Below are 18,253 nucleotides of genomic sequence, written 5' to 3' on the forward strand. Positions count from 1 at the left end.
AAGGGATAAGGCGACCCTGATCCTGATCCTGCCTATCACGTGACATTGAGTGGGCCGTCGCTGCCGCGCGCCGGCGGCTGTCTGGCCGTCTGCGAGCAGGTTTCGTGCTTGGAGGTAGCTTTTTTGCCTTGCGCAAAGTAACGTTTGCCGGCAGAAGTTCTGACGAGATTGCCGCATTGCATCGCCTATACTTAATTAAAATAGTGAGGAGGGAAAAGGACTAGAATGATGGCTCAACTCAATGCCCAAGGTGGGGCTCCTCCTTGAAAAATTCACGCAAGACCCATGCCACCGACATCTATACTGGTGTAGAACGTTTCGGGGTTCTTAGAATGACAGCTTACCTCTGCAAAGTACGTGCCCGAGGAAGGTTGTCGACATGAAAGCAGCATCTATTACTTCTCGCGGCATCAAAACTTGCTCGACCAGTAGACAAACAAAAATTTACACATATATGTAACGTTCGCATATGGAGGTAGCTTTGTGTGGAATGGGTGATGATGAATGAGTGGGTGTTGGCAGTTCACTTGCACTAAGACGTTGACCGGATCCGGAGTGCTCGGGACAACCATACTTTTCGCAGTTCCCCGATATGGGCCGTTCGTAGTGACGCGGTTGTGTGGTTGTTTAGGAGATTGTCTTAGGGGGTTTCATCTCCCCCAACCCCATCGGAATGTAGTGCTTATTCGCCCACGCGTTCAGAACGGATCATCACTAGCTTGGGATAACCTAACGATCTCCAAGTCAGTGTCCATTGTGAGCATTTGCATTGGTCAATCACTTCTATCCTATTGTTTACGTCGCAACACCCCAGCCCCCTTGAAATACAGCCGCTACGTCACTGACAAAGAAGAGCTAAAGTACCGCGCAGCACCAATATTCAAACTTGGAGAAATTTACTGAACAGCAAATTAGCAAAAGCAGCATGAAAAAAAAAAAATCAACATGTTGATTTGATTGCAATTGAACGTTTGTGTTCGTGGTTTAGTGTTAGTTGTGTTCTATGTTCGTGTTTTTTTAATTCTTCTTCGTGGTTCTAGGAACATGCATTACGTCAATACCACAGTGGTCAATACCATCGCATTGCATAAAAAATGCTCAAAAGCGGAAGTGAAAAAAAAAGGGGGGGGGGGGGTCCGCGTTCACGGCTGGTGCGTGCTCGCAGACGGCCGGACACAGCCACGGGCATGTGACATCGAGCGCCCACTCAAGCTCACGTGGGGCTCCGCTAACGGAATGCAAAAAAATGAGCCCCGTTTTACGGCTGGTGCATGCAGATATGCAGATGCAGACAACTAATACAGCCGCCGGTGTGTATGGCATGTGGCAGCGACCGCCCACTCAAGGTCACGTGGTAGAGTCGAGTGACGTGGGCGTCCGCTAACGGAGTGAAAAAAAGTGCGCCCCGATTTGAACATTCGAACACACCCATGGCTGCCATGCGCTCTGACGGCCTCTCCAACCAGGTCCCCCAAGGTCGCCATTTTCCTATGTATTTGTTCCTATCCCGATGCGTGCAATGCCGGAGGCCGCCCTTAGATACCCCATTGTTACCAGACGTTGGCTCGCGTGGATTGTAGCGCGCTAAAGATCCAGTTGAAGCACAATCCAAGCCAGGCCAAGTCACCGAAGGAGAAATGGACGACTGCAGCGCCTGCGGGGCCTGCGGCGCCTGGTACGACAGGTACGCTATGTGATGCACGCAGCCGTGCACTAGATCCTTCCAATCGCTCAACACGTTTAAAAACGGGACCAAAAAGTGAAACACGACAGAGAAAGTTGTTATACGCGTTTTATTTGGACATATAAAGACTAGATTCATTCGCAGAAACAACAAAAACATTTTGCCGCTAAACTTGGCGCGCTGAAGTGATCCGGAACGGCAACAGTGGGGTATCTAGTGGCGGCCTTCTTCGTTGCACGCTTTTCCAAGGTGAGTTTGGGGGACCTGTCTCCAACCAACATCGGCGATTAAAAATATTTTAAACAAATTTCGCCGACGAGCTTCTTGTAGTAACTTGCGAGGCAAAGGTTAACAACCACTTCTATGTTGGCTAGGACGCGTAGTCCACCCCATACAAAGGGATAACCGCCTCCAGGATCATCATCATCATCATCATCATATTTGTGTAGTCATCTTTGTCTCGAGAAGTTTGCTGAATTGATCGACACCAGCAAGATGAGTATAATGTCTTATAACGGTGGCGTAGTCCTTGCCATGACAGGCAAGGAATGTGTAGCTATTGCTGCAGATCGCAGACTCGGTTCGTCTGGCCGGACAATAGCTCTCGAATTTGACCGCATCTTCCAAGTGGGGCCTCAACTTTTCGTTGGCTTGCCTGGGTTAGCGACCGACACTCAAACAGTCGCCCAGCGACTCAAATTCAGGCTTAACTTGTACGAACTTCGAGAAAATCGTCACGTGAAGCCAAAAACCTTGGCTTCTGTGGTTTCCAACCTTCTCTACGAGCGCCGATTCGGACCGTACTTCGTGGAACCCGTCATCGCGGGCTTGGACCCTGTGACGAATGAACCGTACATTGCGGTGATGGACTTAATTGGGTGCCTGGATGAACCTCAGGACTTCGCTGTGACGGGGACAGCCGACGAGCAATGCTTCGGGATGTGCGAGTCCCTATGGGAGCCGAATCTCTCACCTGACGACTTGTTCGAAGTCATCTCCCAGTCGTTGGTCAACGCATTCGACAGGGATGCTCTCTCAGGTTGGGGAGGAGTCGTGTACATCATTGAGAAGGATAAAGTCACCACCAAGCATCTTAAAACTAGAATGGACTGAAGTGTCGAAATAAATGCCTTTCTCGTCTCACATGTCTTTTTTATTGGCCAGCAACATTTTGTCCTTCAGTCCTTCACACAGTCCTTCAACTCAATTTTGGAATGTCGGCCAGCATTTCTGCACAGACCAACAAAATCGCAATAATTTCATATTAATTTAAACTGCCAAGCTTTTGAGCGTTCACAGGGGCCAATTCCCAGCAACTCGAGTTTGTCATGGTTGGTGGTGTCGACCGACTGCCACCAACTCCAAAGTTGGCCCGTGTGAACGCCCGCTAACTACTGGAGCACACTACCTGATATCATTATGAAGATTATCAGCGGGGTTTGTCAGCAGCAATTCAGATTACCAGCAGCAATGTGGTGGAAAAAGAAACGCAAGTACACTAATAGAAGCCTGGTTGGTATGTTCTTAATATAATGGTTAAGGTAAGAACATCTAGAACTTTGTTCTAGTGGATATTGAGGGTGGATTTTCTTGCATATCTTTTAACATTAATGTACCTAAAGCAGACACTGGAAATACCGCGCAAGTACTGCATTTTGTGTGGCCCCAAGATCCTTTCATGGCTTCACACCATCGAACATAAAAATATCTCTGCCACAAAGTTTCACTCAGCTTGTACACTTCTGCTGGATCTTCCAAGGAGTCCTGAGGTTCTGATTTCTGTCGGGTTAGTAGTCAAGTCCGCGCAACGAAAGAGTTGCAGGCGGACAATTATTGACAGAAACCGACAAGTAACTTGTACTAAAACAATAATACAGGGTACCACTAAAAAGTGTCTTATGAACATTTAATAAACAGGCAGACAAAAGTGCAATTTTTAATATGACATGGTGTGCTACACAAGCGTAGATTTTAAACTGTGATTGCATCCTTGCTGGTTTGAGGACCTTTCATAAGTATGCCCAGACTTTTCTCCACTTCGCTAAGGACATTATTTTTTTCTTCTTCTAGTTGGTGAGCTTGGTTTTGAAGGGATGCCATTGTCGTTAGTATTTTTGTGTCGTAGACCAAAGTGCTTGCCAATTCTTTCACCCAGTCATCGAAGAGGGACTCCAACGCGTGTCTTGCAACTTCTGCAACAGCAGGAAAATGCAACTTTTTCGGTTAATCAATGATAAAATTTGGGCGGGTTCGCTACACCCCAGTGCTGTTCCGATTTTGTCATTTTTCGCCTAAGACATGAAAAGTACAGGGTGGGTGCAGATAAAGTAGCCCCACATTACGCACGTATGGCGTTGTGGGGCTACTTTATCTGCACCCACCCTGTATTAATACCTTGAGCTCTCTTCTGGAAGTCGCCAACCGTACGATTTTCATCGTACAATTCAGTTTGTATGGCATCTGCTGGTGAGGTGAACAAATATTACCTGGATGAACATGCGGAAAGAGCAAAAAGGAAACATAAAGGACATTACGATACTGCTGTGCTGGTTCCTGACGTTCATGGTCTAGTTTCGTTGCAGGCGCATCCAGCTGAAATTGTTTAGCACGCGCTTCAGAGGTCGAAATATAGTGTTTTGTCAGTGTTGTTTTACGTTAAGGTGGTTTACCTCTTTGAGATCAAAAGCTTCGTTCTCAGGATTTTCTACGTCCATGTCGAGTTATAGAATTATAATTCCTTGGCTTTCGCTTACAGGCGGCGTTACAATACCAAGCAGACGACGCACGCGTTCAACTTTTTTTGTGTGCTTTGCTACTCTGCAAGGCAATAAAATTTGCGTTAGATATAGGTTGTTTCTAGAACATCTAGAAACATAATTTTATGATTAAAATGATACGATATGGATAATTTTCTGAGAAAAGAAAGTGCCGGAGTAGAATTCTATTTTCTTCCAACACTGAGAGATGGCGCCACAATTTTGGGCGCAAGATTGTTTGCCCCGTTTTCTCCGCGAAACTTGTACTTGTGCGCTGGTGCACCCCCACCCACCATATGTACCGTTAGCCGATGTTGTGATCTACATCCCCTTTTAACATCCAGTACGAATGGTTTCTGCTGTGCTCCGTTTAGCCCCAATGTTTGTGCCAGCATGTGCTCAATGCGCGAAGGTTTACAAGAACTGCATCAAGGCCGTACGAGTGTCAACCACTGGTTCGTTACGTTGAACATGCTATGAGCGGAAAGCAATTTTAGACATGTGATTTGGACGGTGAGTGTCATTTTGGTGTCTCTTTGTTGTCATGAAATTGACGTCTGACGTACGAAATTCATCCTACCGGGTTGTCAGTTCATATAATGTCATCCGTTTCGAAGGTTTCCCATGCTATCAGTAAACCTTTCATACGTCGCAAAATTATCGTCTATGAATAATCAAGAACAACGTTTGCAGAACGTTTGTAGCATGACCACAAACAACAATACCAATGATAAAGCTTCACGGTTACATTAACAGACGACATCCACAATGCACCTAGCTGTGATTGGCACGCAGTCACGCAACTCGGTGAAAGCAGGGTTGAAAATAGAAGGTTGACGACAAGTGTATTTTCTTTACAGTCAACGGTAGCAACGTAGCACAACAACGCCCGTAATAAATGTGATGGGAATCAACAACAATGCCGTTGAAAGCCAACTTGTGTTGTGTTTGTGTGTTTCAGCATCACAACAGATACTTTCCATCCAGTCCTTATTATTTTGTTGTTGTTTCTTGAAATCTGGATGGTGAGAAATAGACGATTTATGCCCGATGTTGCAATTGGACATGTCCATGCTTTCGATTATTATATCTGTCATAGGTGAAAGCTAAGGCTTGTCCGATGGGATCGTCAGGAGAGAACCTGTCATCTCCAGTTTGCTTTCGTCAAGTGGCTGTTGACTATTAATCCCAATCTGAAACACACAAAAAAGGCACTTTGTCTTGGGACGATCTTTCCCCATTATCCAGCTGACCTAAATTCGTGGAAGGTGCGCACTCGATTCGGCGAAAACTGGGCTTACCTCGGCGCGTGCGCAGAAAGCACGTTTTCTTTTTTTCTTTTTTGTCTCTGTGTTAGCGCCGCCAAGCAACTGTGGCTAGTTTTCTGGAAATGCAGTCTCTGTTGGAAAGCTCTCATCCTGAGGCACAAATTGATTGAAGGGTCCTGCTGCACACCTATCATTTTTTCCTGCTTATTCGCGTTGATCTTTGGGAAGACTGTCATGGTAATAATTCTTGGGACTTGACCGATTGAGGTGAAAGAGGTTTCGTGAATATGATTTCTTTATTTGAAAATTTTCTAGGTGGCGGACGGCAGGTTACGGGAGCTAGGTTGTATAATAAAATGAGAATCGAGACAAGTTTGAGCTCCGGTGACATACAAGACACGGAGATGCAGCGCGATTCCTTTTCATGATTTTTGTCATTCCTGTTATCATTTGAAAGAGGGAATTTTTCCTTGTTTCAAGTCCTTGTTTGGTAATAAACATTACAGTCGTAGATTCATGCCCCCTAGATCAACGGGGCAATCGGCCTTTGTGTAAACCATGGGACACCAGGATGGGTATAAATCCCATTATCCCGTCCAAGTGACCTTTGTTGGCCGACGCCCAGTAACTCGAGCAATGTTTCCTAGACAAGTGAAGGCAAACAAGATTATTTGCCACAAATGTGACACAGTCAGCCTTCCCCACTGATTGAAATAAAGCTGTTGTTTTCTCCATTCTCTGCCGTTTGTTGGAATTGGTGATGTCACGAAGGCCAACCTCAGCTTTTCTCAACACACTTGAAAAGTTGTATCATTCATATTTAATCCAATGGTAAGAATACACAGCACGGACAAAAAATAACGTACGTTTGTTTATACAACGTGCTTGTAGAGTAGAATAGATCGCATCTCTATTCCCGGTGATGGAGCTACCCAAGCAAAATGCCAAATATGGCCCAGCATTGGCAAAACGTTGGCTAGCCAGACTGGCCAAACTGAGTATGGGACCAGTGTGGCATTGGTTCCTTGGCCAAAGGTTTGGCTGGCCAATGTGTGCCCAAACACAAGTCTGCCGAAGGAGCACACCAGATGTGGGCCAATATTGGGCTGAGTTTGACTAGCCAAAGTTGCCGGTCTAAGCTAGGCCAGAGAGTTTGGTAATGGGATTTGTTCCTTTTGCCAAAAAGGCCAACACTTGGTATGTATTTGGTTGGCCAACAACTGCCCAGATATGTTCCCCAGGTTTCGATTGTTTTGTTTTTGTTATTTGTGCGCAATTTGCTTTTCTTGACGTGGGAAGCCATGTGAGTGGCTGACTCCAAGCACTCGCGCGCACCCGTCTTTAGCTCTGTGGCCAGTGTGAGTGTTGTATACCCCACACATCGGGGTAAGCGCCTCAGTTAGCGAACTGGGTGGAACATATACTGCAACACTATGCGGGGCATGTTCACCAAGTGTTTAGTAAAACGTTTGTAACGGTGACGAGGATATCCAACAACTTTCCTGGTAGACTCTCGTCTCCAATGTGATTACCTGAGACGGAGCTGTAAAACCAGGTTTACTCTGTTGCTCGAAGAGTGTTACTCGTAAATACTTTGCACAGACAGCAGCACACTTACGTTGAAAACACCTAATGCTCTCGAGTGAATCTGAATAACTTCTGACCAGGTGGTTTATCTCCATCAGATATATTTGATATATTTTAGGGATTGTTACGAGTTTGGCCAAGGTATGCATGCTGTAAAAGAAGTTAAGAGTTCTGGCCCGTATCTCATGGGCTGGCAGTGTAGGCATTCATTAAACGCTGGGCACTCCACCCTTATGGACGTCTCCTCCTTCTTATTTAATATGTGCCATACATGGTTGCCAAGCTATTGCCAATCATTGTCTGACAGAAGGCTGACATATCGAAAAAGTTGATTTGTTGGCCAAGCAACCTGCTGCCACACATATTTGCCATATGCTTGCCAACAGTGTGGGACATTGCTCTCAACTTTATTTAATTTTATATTTTCCACTGAATGTCGACGTTGTTTGCAAACCACATTCCTCACGATGCGTTATGCAACTTTGAAAACTTGACATTGCACTTTGTCCGAAAACAACTTGATTTACTCAGTACATTGGCACAAATCACGCCAACGTGATTGTACCATACATGGCATTTACCAAACTTTGGCCAACCTCAAATTTTATTTTGGTGGCCACAGAACCTGCTGGCCAAAGGCCTACCAGACCCCTGCCAACCTCTGGCCATTGGCCACTGTTTGCTTGGGTAACTGTTCTCCGTAGTCAGCCACTGGAGATGCAGGATCGGAGGTTCGGGTTCAGGTTCAGGCATATTTGTTCCGTTTGAGTTGAGCTCCGCAGCAGCGCAAAATATCGGTTCGAACCGGTTCAGCAAAGTGAATTTTCAGCAGATTGCCATGGGTTATTGCGAGATGATGAATGGAGAGTTTCGTTGCCATGGGTTACGATTCTCACTAATGTTCTTTTCTTGTTGCCGCGCCCATCTGCATTTCGGGTTCAACGTTACGGCTCATCATATACATCTTGCTCAGGGACTGGCCGTTATTTTCACTCACTTGGGGTTGCTGGACGACAAAAACAGCGTACAACGAAGCCTACAACTGCCAGAAGGAAAAAATGACCCTTCTTGTCCTCGGAGAAAAGGTCCTCCCATGGTACTTTATCGTCACGTCATTGTTGACGTGGTCTTGTACTTGAACGCTTAAAACGCGATTCTGGTCCAAACCAATGGGACTGATTAGAAGAGTCGGGCCGAGAGTCACGCAACTAATTCCGCGCAACGGAGGACTTGGTTTATATCATCACGTGTCATTCCTGTGTTTGCAAAAACCAGCGAGGGATTATGTTATAACATTCTTGAAGCCACTTTACGTTGCTCCTGACGTATTTTACAAACACGTTTGCAAAGCTTGGTAAGAGGGGAAAAGATGGGTTTGTCGACGACGTCCTCTACATGAACAAAAACTTGGTCGGTAACACGCTTGCCCGTCCTGGATTTAATTTGGTCGCGTGCTGTTGTGGTATGTTTGTGGCCGTGTCTTCTCTTCTTATAAATTGACTTATAAATTTTTGTTAGAAGCGCTAGAAACGGGTACGTCACGTCTGGAAATACTTTGCCGGAATATACGCTCTGAGTCACCGGCTCTGTTCACTGGGCATATCGGCCCGTGCAGGGCTCTAGTACACGGTATTAAAAAGCGCAAACCAATAAAAGAGCAGGCATCTTTGTAGGACGGACTCTTGAGGGGACCTTTTCTCCGGGGACCTTCTCACCTACGCCACTCCAAAACGGTGGCACGCGCAGAAAACCAAGACCCGTCACCATGACGAAATGACATATCGAAACGGAAATAGTGCGAGTGCATGGAACAAGAGAGAACTGATGTTTTGAGGCTTCCTACAGCTGGCTAACCTTTTCAGTGACTTGCATCTTTCATGAGCGAGTGGAGAACACCGCCGTTTCACAAAACCCTTCATGAAGGTCGCTTCTTTGTATTGGAGTTTACGTTTTTAGTCGCTTTCGTGTCTTGATTCGCGTTCCCCGGAAAGGCTTCACCCCAAGAGTTGCATCGTCTCAAAGTCAATGTCGGAATCCTGAATGTGGTTTGTCGAAACTCGTGCCCTCCAGAAGATGCAAGTAATGGAAGAGCGAAAGGGCTACCGGTTGAATGGAGCAGAACGTGGCTATATACAACTAATAATATGTAAGGCAGTATGAGAGGCCACATTTAAACGTGGCTTTCTCGCGGTTTATTGATGTAGTAGTTACGGTCTACCAAGTTGGTGGCGCTGCTGTACAATCTGAGGTTCCCGATGAATGACTTGAGCTGGTGAAATTGTTTGGCAACGCGGCTCAATCCGCCGTTTCAGTTCCCATCCCTGGGGCGGAGTAAAATAAAATAAAAGACAACACTAGTATTTGGCGCTTAGTTCAGGTTGGAGTTCTTCTTGGGCTTTCTAGTTTCCAGTATAGGCTCACTTTTTCATTTTTCCTTCACCTATCGTTTCTATAGGTGGAATACCGCCCTACGGAGGAGCTGCTGCTAGTTTCTAATTGAGGGGAAAACCAGTCCGTCAATTACGCGTGGAACCTTCTAACAAATCAAAGGAAATTATTTGCGTTCTCCTACCAAGCTGCTCAACCTCCATTGTCCTTCTCCCGGGTGATTATAGCTGCCGTTTTTGGTGCAAACGCTATAAAATGCCGAAAATATCAGAAATATAGATGCCGATAAACACCCGCCAAATCTCTCCAGGAATAAATGCCGAAAACGATGGCTGTTTTGTTGCACGTCACATTCAGGGTGCATAATTGGCAGGTGGTCTATCTATCCGGTCAAATAGTTGTTTTCTCCGAGACTCCCTTGTGTGTTCTCGTTTTTCCCTGTACAGTATTCCATTTCTGCCGTCTCGCCATTTTTCGTTTAGGGCTTTGTGTCTTCTCGTTCTCCTATCTGTACTATCTATGTATTTTTTCTCGTATTCATTCATTTTGTTGATCGAGCTAGTTTTTAGTCTGATATATCGAATATGGCGAAAAATTTTCTGGTAGGTAAATCAGTTTCGATTTTGCGTCTCGTGCCGAAAAAGCAGCCAATTTCTCCTTGAATAGCCGCATAGGATCCCAAGTTCCCGCTGGTGACGGGATTCCGAGATGCAGGGAAGGGTAACGGTAATGGTATATTACCCAAATTGGAGATGGTAACGATGCCGCATACCACGGTCCTCGTCCATTACCGGAAACGAAAATTATCGTTCGGAATTGAATTCGGGTAATGGCTATTCCTGTTGTGCAATGACATTTGAGTGACGTGATTTTATTTTTGACGTCCCCATTCCCTGTAATGCTCTAAATACCACACACGAGAGCATGGAAGCAAAGCGCAATATTGGATCTCGAGGATGCATGCCTCGCTTACCTCGTCCCAGTCCTCATAACTCCATGACATCAACACATGACTATACCCCACCATAGCATGAGGATGACAGCCTACGATTTTTAGTTATCTATTTCTTACTCTCTTTTTTTTTTCATTTCACCGTGGCTATGGCAGTATTGTTTACTACTGAGAGCGTCCGTTTATTATGAATGCTACATTGGATGAAGGTTAGGTCCACCTTAAGTTGCTGGACATAGAGTGACCGAAGACATGTTCCTACTTTCTTTTTTAATCTTGCAAGTTGTGTGCATCCCAACGACGTAAAATTACTTGTGCAGTGTGTACGCTTGACACCGAAGCAGCATTTGGGCAAAACTGGACTGGCTGTCCTCAAGCAGCTCTAGCAGCCGTTTCATTACCGGAACCAGTAACGAAAACGTAATGGAATTCAAAGGCTGGTGTCAGAAACGGATAACGGAAACGAAAATAAAACTGTTACCCTTCCCTGCCGAGAAGATGGAAGTATCAAGAGAGAGAGAGACCTGGACCAGTAATCCAGAAGATGTGGGTTCGATCCCTACAGCTGGCTAACCTTTTCAGTGACTTTCATCTTTCATCATGGAAGTATCGTTAGCATAAGTGAGGGCTGGTACACGATTTCCAAAGTATTCTTCCCACTAAATACCATATGTGCCCTTTCAATCGGTTTGTGCTTCTGTCTTCTAATGTCTTCTGTCTCGTTGAAGGATTTCTGAGAACGATGTGATCCGCGAACGCAACTTGGGAACATTCAAATTAGGAAGATTTTAAAAGCGGGGGTAGGACAAAGCCGATGTTGGGAGGCTTTTATTTCCATATGCAACAGGAGCACACTTGACCCCAGCAGGCTCATCGGGCACAAGTTTTGCAGCAACGGACTTTGCCCTCTCCAAGAAACTATCTGGGTGTCAAGCTGTGCTACGTCACTTTCTGAACAGAACGTCAAGACAACTACGTCTCTGCTCTCTTTGCGATGCTGAACTGCCCTCACCTTCAACACTACTCGTTCAGCACTACCTCAGTAATGTGTCTGAAATTCCCATCTGGACTTCCCAGCAGAGTTTAAACATAATAGTTGTTGAACAAGTTAGTTAACGAGTCATTAAAAAAGTAGCTCGCATAATACCATCAGTGACAGTTTTATATAACTGTGGTCAGTTCAGTCATGAGCGCGCGGTTTCCCATTTCACCGACAACGGCGGTCGACTTAGTCAAAAGCACAATCCTCCTACGCGTATTCCAACACCCGGTCCACCCATCACGCGAACACACGGTGCCCTTCCTCCCAGTTCATCCGTGTAGATACTTGTTGCACTTACACTGAGCCGTGATGTGCAATACGCAAGGCAGAAACAGTGCAAAGGCACCTTTGTCGCCCGAAAACACGGAGGAAATACCCGGAAACTAGCAGTGATAGAACTAGATCCATGATAAAAACCCCTCAACTCCGTAACCCCCGGGAAGCGATGCCGATGGCAATTGGGCTGGTATTGGATTGACGCTTTCTTCTGTGTCCAGAGAAAATGCAGGCGTTTGAGATTTTCCGGGAGATTTGCTTCTCTGTCGTACAATCGTACAAACAGGTCCGAATCCGGGAGAGTATGCTGTTGTCTTATCCAATTGTCATCAATTTCAGTTATATGTATGACGCCTTAAGGGCAACCTCCATGGAGCGAATGTACAGCGAAAAACCTGCGAACTTCGCTCAGCGTCGGACGCCCTGCGCGAGGCGTCAGAAATGTGAGCGTTTGCCGCCGATCTGCCCATGCCAGATATTTTCGCCCAGCGTCCGCGATTCCGGAAGCGTCAACAGCAGATGAACCAATCAAAGTGCTCTTCCGCTACGAATCTACGCCAGATCGCCTGCACGTGGTCGTCTGCTTTCGTGAATCATCGTCATCGTCCTCTTCTTGCAACTGGATGCTGTCGTCTGCTCGCTGTTTCGCCAACTGCATCGTTAGAACGTGAGGCATTGTCTGCCAAGAAACATGTTTTCCTTTCGCAGTAGTGAATAAGCATTTCGGTACGTTACTGGGCGCATCTTTTCAGACAGTTGTTGGATTTAGTTGCAAAATTTGTGACATTAAATGCACTTTTTCGAGCAATTGATTTCACTAAGCTTTCACCTTATACCCTGGCAACAGTGACATCACAGCATGAGTTCCCAACGCCGTCCGCTGGTTTTTCGCTCCACGGAGCTGGTGCCGGCGAACAACTGGCGGCGGAACGCGCGTGGCAGTCTGCCACGCGAACTTCGTTGCAAAAATTCGCTCCATGGAGGTTGCCCTTTAGAAGTGGGCCCAGGATGCACAACGAAGAAGCGTTTTTAGTGGCTGGTCCCTCTCGACTCCAGTTCAAGGAGTAATTTATTAGGGGAGCTGTGCCGACATCTCCCCTTAGAAGTCGGCTCAGGACGCACATTCCCCCAGGGCGTGAGTCGTGACGTTGCCCACATACGTGAGGCCGACAACGGCAAGCCCTATCACCACCACCACCACCACCACCACCACCACCTTAGGGGAGAGAGGGCAACCTTCTACTTCTATTGAGGCTGGGTTCGACTTTTGTCTGCCGTTTCCATACCATCATAAAGTTTATCCAGTATCACTTGTTAGTTTTCCATGGTCGACGGCCAGAAGCAACTTTTCAGTTTCGCAGTTGGGGTAAAGATTCGGGATGTGCCATCCACTTTTTCAAATTGGTGGAGTCCGCTAAAAGCCTGATTGGCCTGCGTTTGACTCTGGACTGAAAGAGTTGAGGCTCTTACAAGTATCACGGTTTGGCTTTTCATTGTGTCTGACCCGAGAATTTGTGTATTTCCTGTAGTCGATTAACAACGTGTTAAATAAATTACATTGAAGAAGAAATATATGGGTATGTTTTGCCCTCAAAGCACTCGCGCACAGGGGCATTCCCTGCAATGAGTGAGTCCCGCCCCTTCGCCCAAGTGGGCTTCCTCATCTATATTCCCATGGGTGTTACTATTTCATTCCAAACCAGAGAATCCCGTTGGTTCGCAGAGCAGCATCAAGATCTTCGGAAATACATGCCTACATTTGAACACGTCATAGGCGTGTTGGTGGAAAGCAAAGGGTCGCGGGTAATCTCATAGATAAAATATGATTCACGTTTGATATGACAACGTTTATCTTGTGATACCGATAGCTCTACTCAATTCTGCACGTATCCCGAAGGTTTGTACGTACTCACGCAATTACACGGCTTACACGACGTCGTTTCCTCGTTTGTTATCCCGCATGACTGCACAGGGTTGGCAACAAACGTTGTAGTTAGAGGGCAGAAATTGGTCCACTAACACTGTCCATGACCAACGGATGGCTGCGCTCAGGGATTCGTCGTTTTTGGTCCTCTCCCGATCTGGATGCGCTCAGGAACATGATCCCCTCGACCCTGGAAGGACAGAACAATGAAACCGGAGTTTTCTTTTCGGGTCGTCTCGCAATATAAAATAAATTTCTTCGCCTTACCTGCGACACAAGAAAGGACGTGGTTTGACCAGCGTTTTATCCAGCTTTCGAAAGAGGGCTTTGAGTGCGTCGGAGGGAGCTCTGAGTTGTACGAATCAGGCATTTTATCTCATCCCTGATAGTTTCACGATGCATCACTACTGCAAATGCCAGAGCCGTAATCGTGGTTTCTATCGTCGAGATTATTTTTGTGGTAATTCGTTCTTTAGTCGGTTGAGTAATTCACGAATATCAATGTCTGCACCCTCAGCTGTATTGCTTTGGATATGTGTCCCTATATTGCCTCGCTTTTTTCACATTGGCAGTCTTATTTGTATTTCGCAAAAGGTGCTATGGTGTTCGCTTTCAGCTTGTTTTATTGGACTGAAGGTGGAAACGAACGTTCTCCCATTATCCATGTCGTTGTTGGTGACTAACTCGAAAGGTGGACAGAATTTCTTTCCAGTTAAGTTTCAAGAAAAATGAGTGCTTCAATGTGGTCTCTCGGGACCTCAAGCAAAGGCGCATTAATTTCCCACCTCCCTTGATTTACTTTTGTCTCTTTTATGACGTCAGGTGTTCCCCAGAGTGTCCAATCAGACTATGTCGATAAGTGTGTATAGAGGATATCCCCCATGACACGTTTTTGTTCAAAAACGGCCTGTATCCTGAGTGGAGAGATAAGCTTATCGAAGCTGTGTACGACGACAACGCGGAGCCAGATAGCAACATCGGATAAAGTCCAAATCCTGAAGAATTGTGTTTCGTGAGCATGCAAGTTCCAACAATGTGTGTTCCAAAAGGAAGGAAAAATCAGATTTCTTCCATCGATTCCTTCCAAGTCAACAAAAAAAGTGCGTTTCCCCACGCAATCATTTTGAGCTTTCTCTGCACGTCAACTACGAACCAACGTAACGTAAAAGAAAAAGGAGCCATTGCGTAAGACGTCCCCAGTAATATTGATTGGCTCTCGGGAACAACATGATTGGCTATTTTTAGAAACATTCTCCGCGATACCTGTCAAGCCCGGAAATTGCATCTTCTTCTACGAGCCAGGAGTTTCCACGTGGATAACGGTAACCCTCGCGAAAGATTTTGTCATCTGCTAGGCAATGAAAACTCCGTGCAAAAACTAAAGTTGCGAATCAGTGTGCTTAGATGAACGGCTGCTGCTTTGTGACGTTGGTAGAATAGGCACGTCATTGCAGTCTTCCTGCATTCCGAAAAGTGAAAATGCACTTGGAAGAAACCACTGTGTGGGTTTTTATTTACCACCTCCTAAGCAGACACGGCCAACGACAGCAGCTGACGAAACAAAGACGACTCCACACTCCACCTGACTCCACTCCTCTCGTTGTTTAGAGACGTCATACATCACGTGCCTGTCACGCGTGCGGTCAGTGGCGCCACACGGCGAGCGCTCTAAAAATAGCAACGCGCAGTGATATGATATTGCGCCTCTACACTTGCACACCGTCTCCCGTTGCGCGGTGGTATGTAGTTTCCGTCCGCCAGTCCAGTCGGTGTGGTTGCCCGCGTCGTTCCCACTGGTTATAACTTCCACTATTATTGCACGTCGATGTGACAGTGTGTTTTCTGGTTGTCGTCTAGTGACAGACAAGTGTGATGTGATCATTTTCGGAGCAGCCCAACACTTTGTCGGCTGTCTGTCTGGAAAAACGCCGCAGACTGGATTATGGAATGGCGACCAGATTGCATCGCGTGAATTACGTCGGATCAGGTACGCCTAGTGAAAGTGGTGTTTACATTGTCTCCACTCATTGCAGGGAGTGCCATCATTCGTGGCTTTTCACGTGCGTATTTCACCGACACATTTTTTGTTTTTTCCTTCTTAAAAAAAGAGAGGCATCCTTGAGTTTGGGAAACATAGGACAAAGCGCTGACTCTTTCTACAGTACCACAATTTCCAATTTGTTCATCGTTATAAAAGAACCTTACATAGATGGGCGGTTTGACAAAGGTTTTTGGGATGTCAGCTGCGAAGGACAGCAACAATGTGTTCTTCAGTGTTCAAGGCAACGGACATGCTTTTAAAATAAGACGCGAAGTTGCTGCCATCAATTCGGGCAGACGCAATAGTATAAAAGTCACCAAAGCTGACGACAAAAATATGATAACGTGCTTGAGAAGTGTAGCTTTTTGCGCTTCACCATCTCCTTATGAAAACGCCCAACAAACTACCAAGCATAGCCAAGTATTGACCAAATGATTTGTGTGGTTACATATGGGACACACGCGATGGGAGAAAGTCGTCTGTAGCTGCAGAAGGGTTGTCCCCGACGTCATGGAGGAAGGAAATAGATAAAGGAAAGGCCACGCGCCTTCTGTTGCGCAATTCGCTCTGGGCGGATGTTTACAAGGGCATTTTATTTACTCGCCGTATCAATCTCCACGGGACTACTTTTTTTATGCTGGGCATAACCTACCGAGTCAATTTCGTGGCATCGGGGACCAACTCATGATCATTTTCAAAGGGCGTGACGTCAAAGATATGTCTATACGGACTTGCTTATCTCTCGCAACTCTGCGTCTGCTCGATGTGATAACGGCCTCTACTGCTACGTAGGGGGATATCCCTTTTGACGGACCAATAAAATCCGACAGATATCACCTGGCAAATTAAATGTCTTCCAGAGGCCTCGTATATCACCAGTTGTGTTGTGCTGGATAAAATTACCTTAATCTCATGAAAACTTTTTTGTTACTTTTCAAGTAGCAGACGACCATTTCTTACGATGCACTTGTGGACACGTCAAACCCGATGTCCGCCAGAAGCCTTCTTTGTCCGTTGTACTTTAATACGTTAGGATGGTCGCCGAGAGGTGACGAAAGTCACATGCTATCCTTCATGCCATCACACCGCTCATAGCCAGTTTTTTCGTGGCGCAGCTTCATCTTTGTCGTCCCGTAAATATAACAGATCCAGGTCTGTCACAGATGTAAAAAAAAAGGTTCTTCTTACATTGGATTGGGTTGGAATTTTTTCTTCTGAAGGTCTTGAGAGGCCAGGGTAATATGGGTTTGATTCGTGTGACAGTTGTTGGAAACCATCTTTTTCAGACAAGGTCGGTGTCCTCCGCGGCATTGTCGCTGGACATTTGAAATGCTTTAGACTATACCTCCTCGCAACAGATAAAGTTTGCTTCTGTCTCCATTTCAAAATTTCTTTAATATATTTTTTTGCGAGTACCATACGTTCCAGAAAGAATGTCTTTGATAAGAGGATCATTTTTTGACAAAATTTGGGATGCTGAGGAAATGTTTTCGTTCAGCTGTGACGTCAGAGGGGGTGAAAGATGTGTGGGTTATGCAGTACCAACGACACCGAACCGACTTGCTTCGTCCTTGCCCTGCTTTCCACCGACTTTCGTTCTCTATCGGCCGGAACATGACTGCATGAGAGAGGTAACTTGGGAACGGAATATTCTAATGGAAGAAAAAGCTGTTCAAGTAACAAAATCGGGGCTACCCCAACTTTGCAGCACAGCAAGGTGTCCATTCGATGTCGCTCTTCCATATGTCGGAATTTGAATGCCCCTCGCTAGAAGACGATATAACGCTTGGCCGTGACACCGTTTATTTTTGCCGTTTGATTCACAATAACTGTCACAATCACGCTTTTTTGTGACAGTACGCAAATTATGGCGTGATCGATCTGAGCTCCGGAAATAGCTCCACGAGGCATCTATCTTTAGCCACGACGGCCAATGGGAGCGCAGCGTCTACGTTGCCATAGTGACCCTTCAAAATAAAGTCAATTGTTGTGCAGCTCTTGCTTTCGTCGTAGCTGTTTGCTATTTAAACCGCAGATGTGATTATGACCGGTGTTGGAATCTTTCAGCGTGCATGAAACTAGGGGAAAACCGTTTATTTTGCAAATGTTACTCAGTGTTTTCCTAACATTCATCATGTATCCCTCTACCGACTCAGCACCAGTAGAAGCACAGTGACGTCCGCAAGTTTAACCCTGGTAATTTATCGGGGTAGCACCGAACTAGAATGTTAACCCAATAATAATTTAATACGGAATTGAAATATTACACGCACAAGTTTTCATTGGGTTGCAGGTTATGTCGGACACTGCAGATGTGTCAGCAGTCTTCGAGCGG

The 18,253-nt window shown here is 45.9% G+C and overlaps 2 protein-coding genes across 4 annotated transcripts; one reads left to right on the forward strand and one right to left on the reverse strand.

The window, feature by feature from the left end:
- Positions 1-2,013: 2,013 nt before the first annotated feature.
- LOC135366304 (proteasome subunit beta type-3-like) lies at positions 2,014-2,827 on the forward strand. Its single transcript, XM_064598982.1, has one exon. It carries the CDS (start codon positions 2,180-2,182, stop codon positions 2,795-2,797), a length of 618 nt encoding a protein of 205 aa, XP_064455052.1. The 5' UTR covers positions 2,014-2,179; the 3' UTR covers positions 2,798-2,827.
- Positions 2,828-3,604: 777 nt separating this feature from the next.
- On the reverse strand, positions 3,605-9,385 carry LOC135367466 (uncharacterized). Of its 3 annotated transcripts, XM_064600761.1 has the most exons (5): positions 5,694-9,385; positions 4,354-5,633; positions 4,219-4,276; positions 4,079-4,147; positions 3,605-3,876 (listed from the first exon to the last, which is right to left on the reverse strand). In XM_064600761.1, the coding sequence occupies exons 2-5, from the start codon at positions 4,396-4,398 to the stop codon at positions 3,656-3,658; spliced, it is 393 nt and encodes a 130-aa protein (XP_064456831.1). In that variant the 5' UTR covers positions 4,399-5,633; positions 5,694-9,385; the 3' UTR covers positions 3,605-3,655. The 3 variants fall into 3 exon arrangements, with proteins under 3 accessions (XP_064456831.1, XP_064456830.1, XP_064456832.1); XM_064600760.1 differs by having other exon boundaries at positions 4,354-9,385; XM_064600762.1 differs by having other exon boundaries at positions 4,079-4,144; positions 4,354-9,382.
- Positions 9,386-18,253: the final 8,868 nt, after the last annotated feature.

Source organism: Ornithodoros turicata, chromosome 8 (assembly GCF_037126465.1).
Source record: "Ornithodoros turicata isolate Travis chromosome 8, ASM3712646v1, whole genome shotgun sequence".
Taxonomy (NCBI): domain Eukaryota; kingdom Metazoa; phylum Arthropoda; class Arachnida; order Ixodida; family Argasidae; genus Ornithodoros; species Ornithodoros turicata.

Excerpts from the sequence above, each read along its gene's own strand:
- LOC135367466 (XM_064600761.1), bottom strand. The coding sequence starts at position 4,398 with ATGGACGTAGAAAATCCTGAGAACGAAGCTTTTGATCTCAAAGAG. Across the intron at positions 4,277-4,353 it reads AAGCTTTTGATCTCAAAGAG|CTGGATGCGCCTGCAACGAA; the intron begins GTAAACCACCTT and ends AAACAATTTCAG. Across the intron at positions 3,877-4,078 it reads CTTCCAGAAGAGAGCTCAAG|AAGTTGCAAGACACGCGTTG; the intron begins GTATTAATACAG and ends CTGCTGTTGCAG.
- LOC135366304 (XM_064598982.1), top strand. The coding sequence starts at position 2,180 with ATGAGTATAATGTCTTATAACGGTGGCGTAGTCCTTGCCATGACAGGC.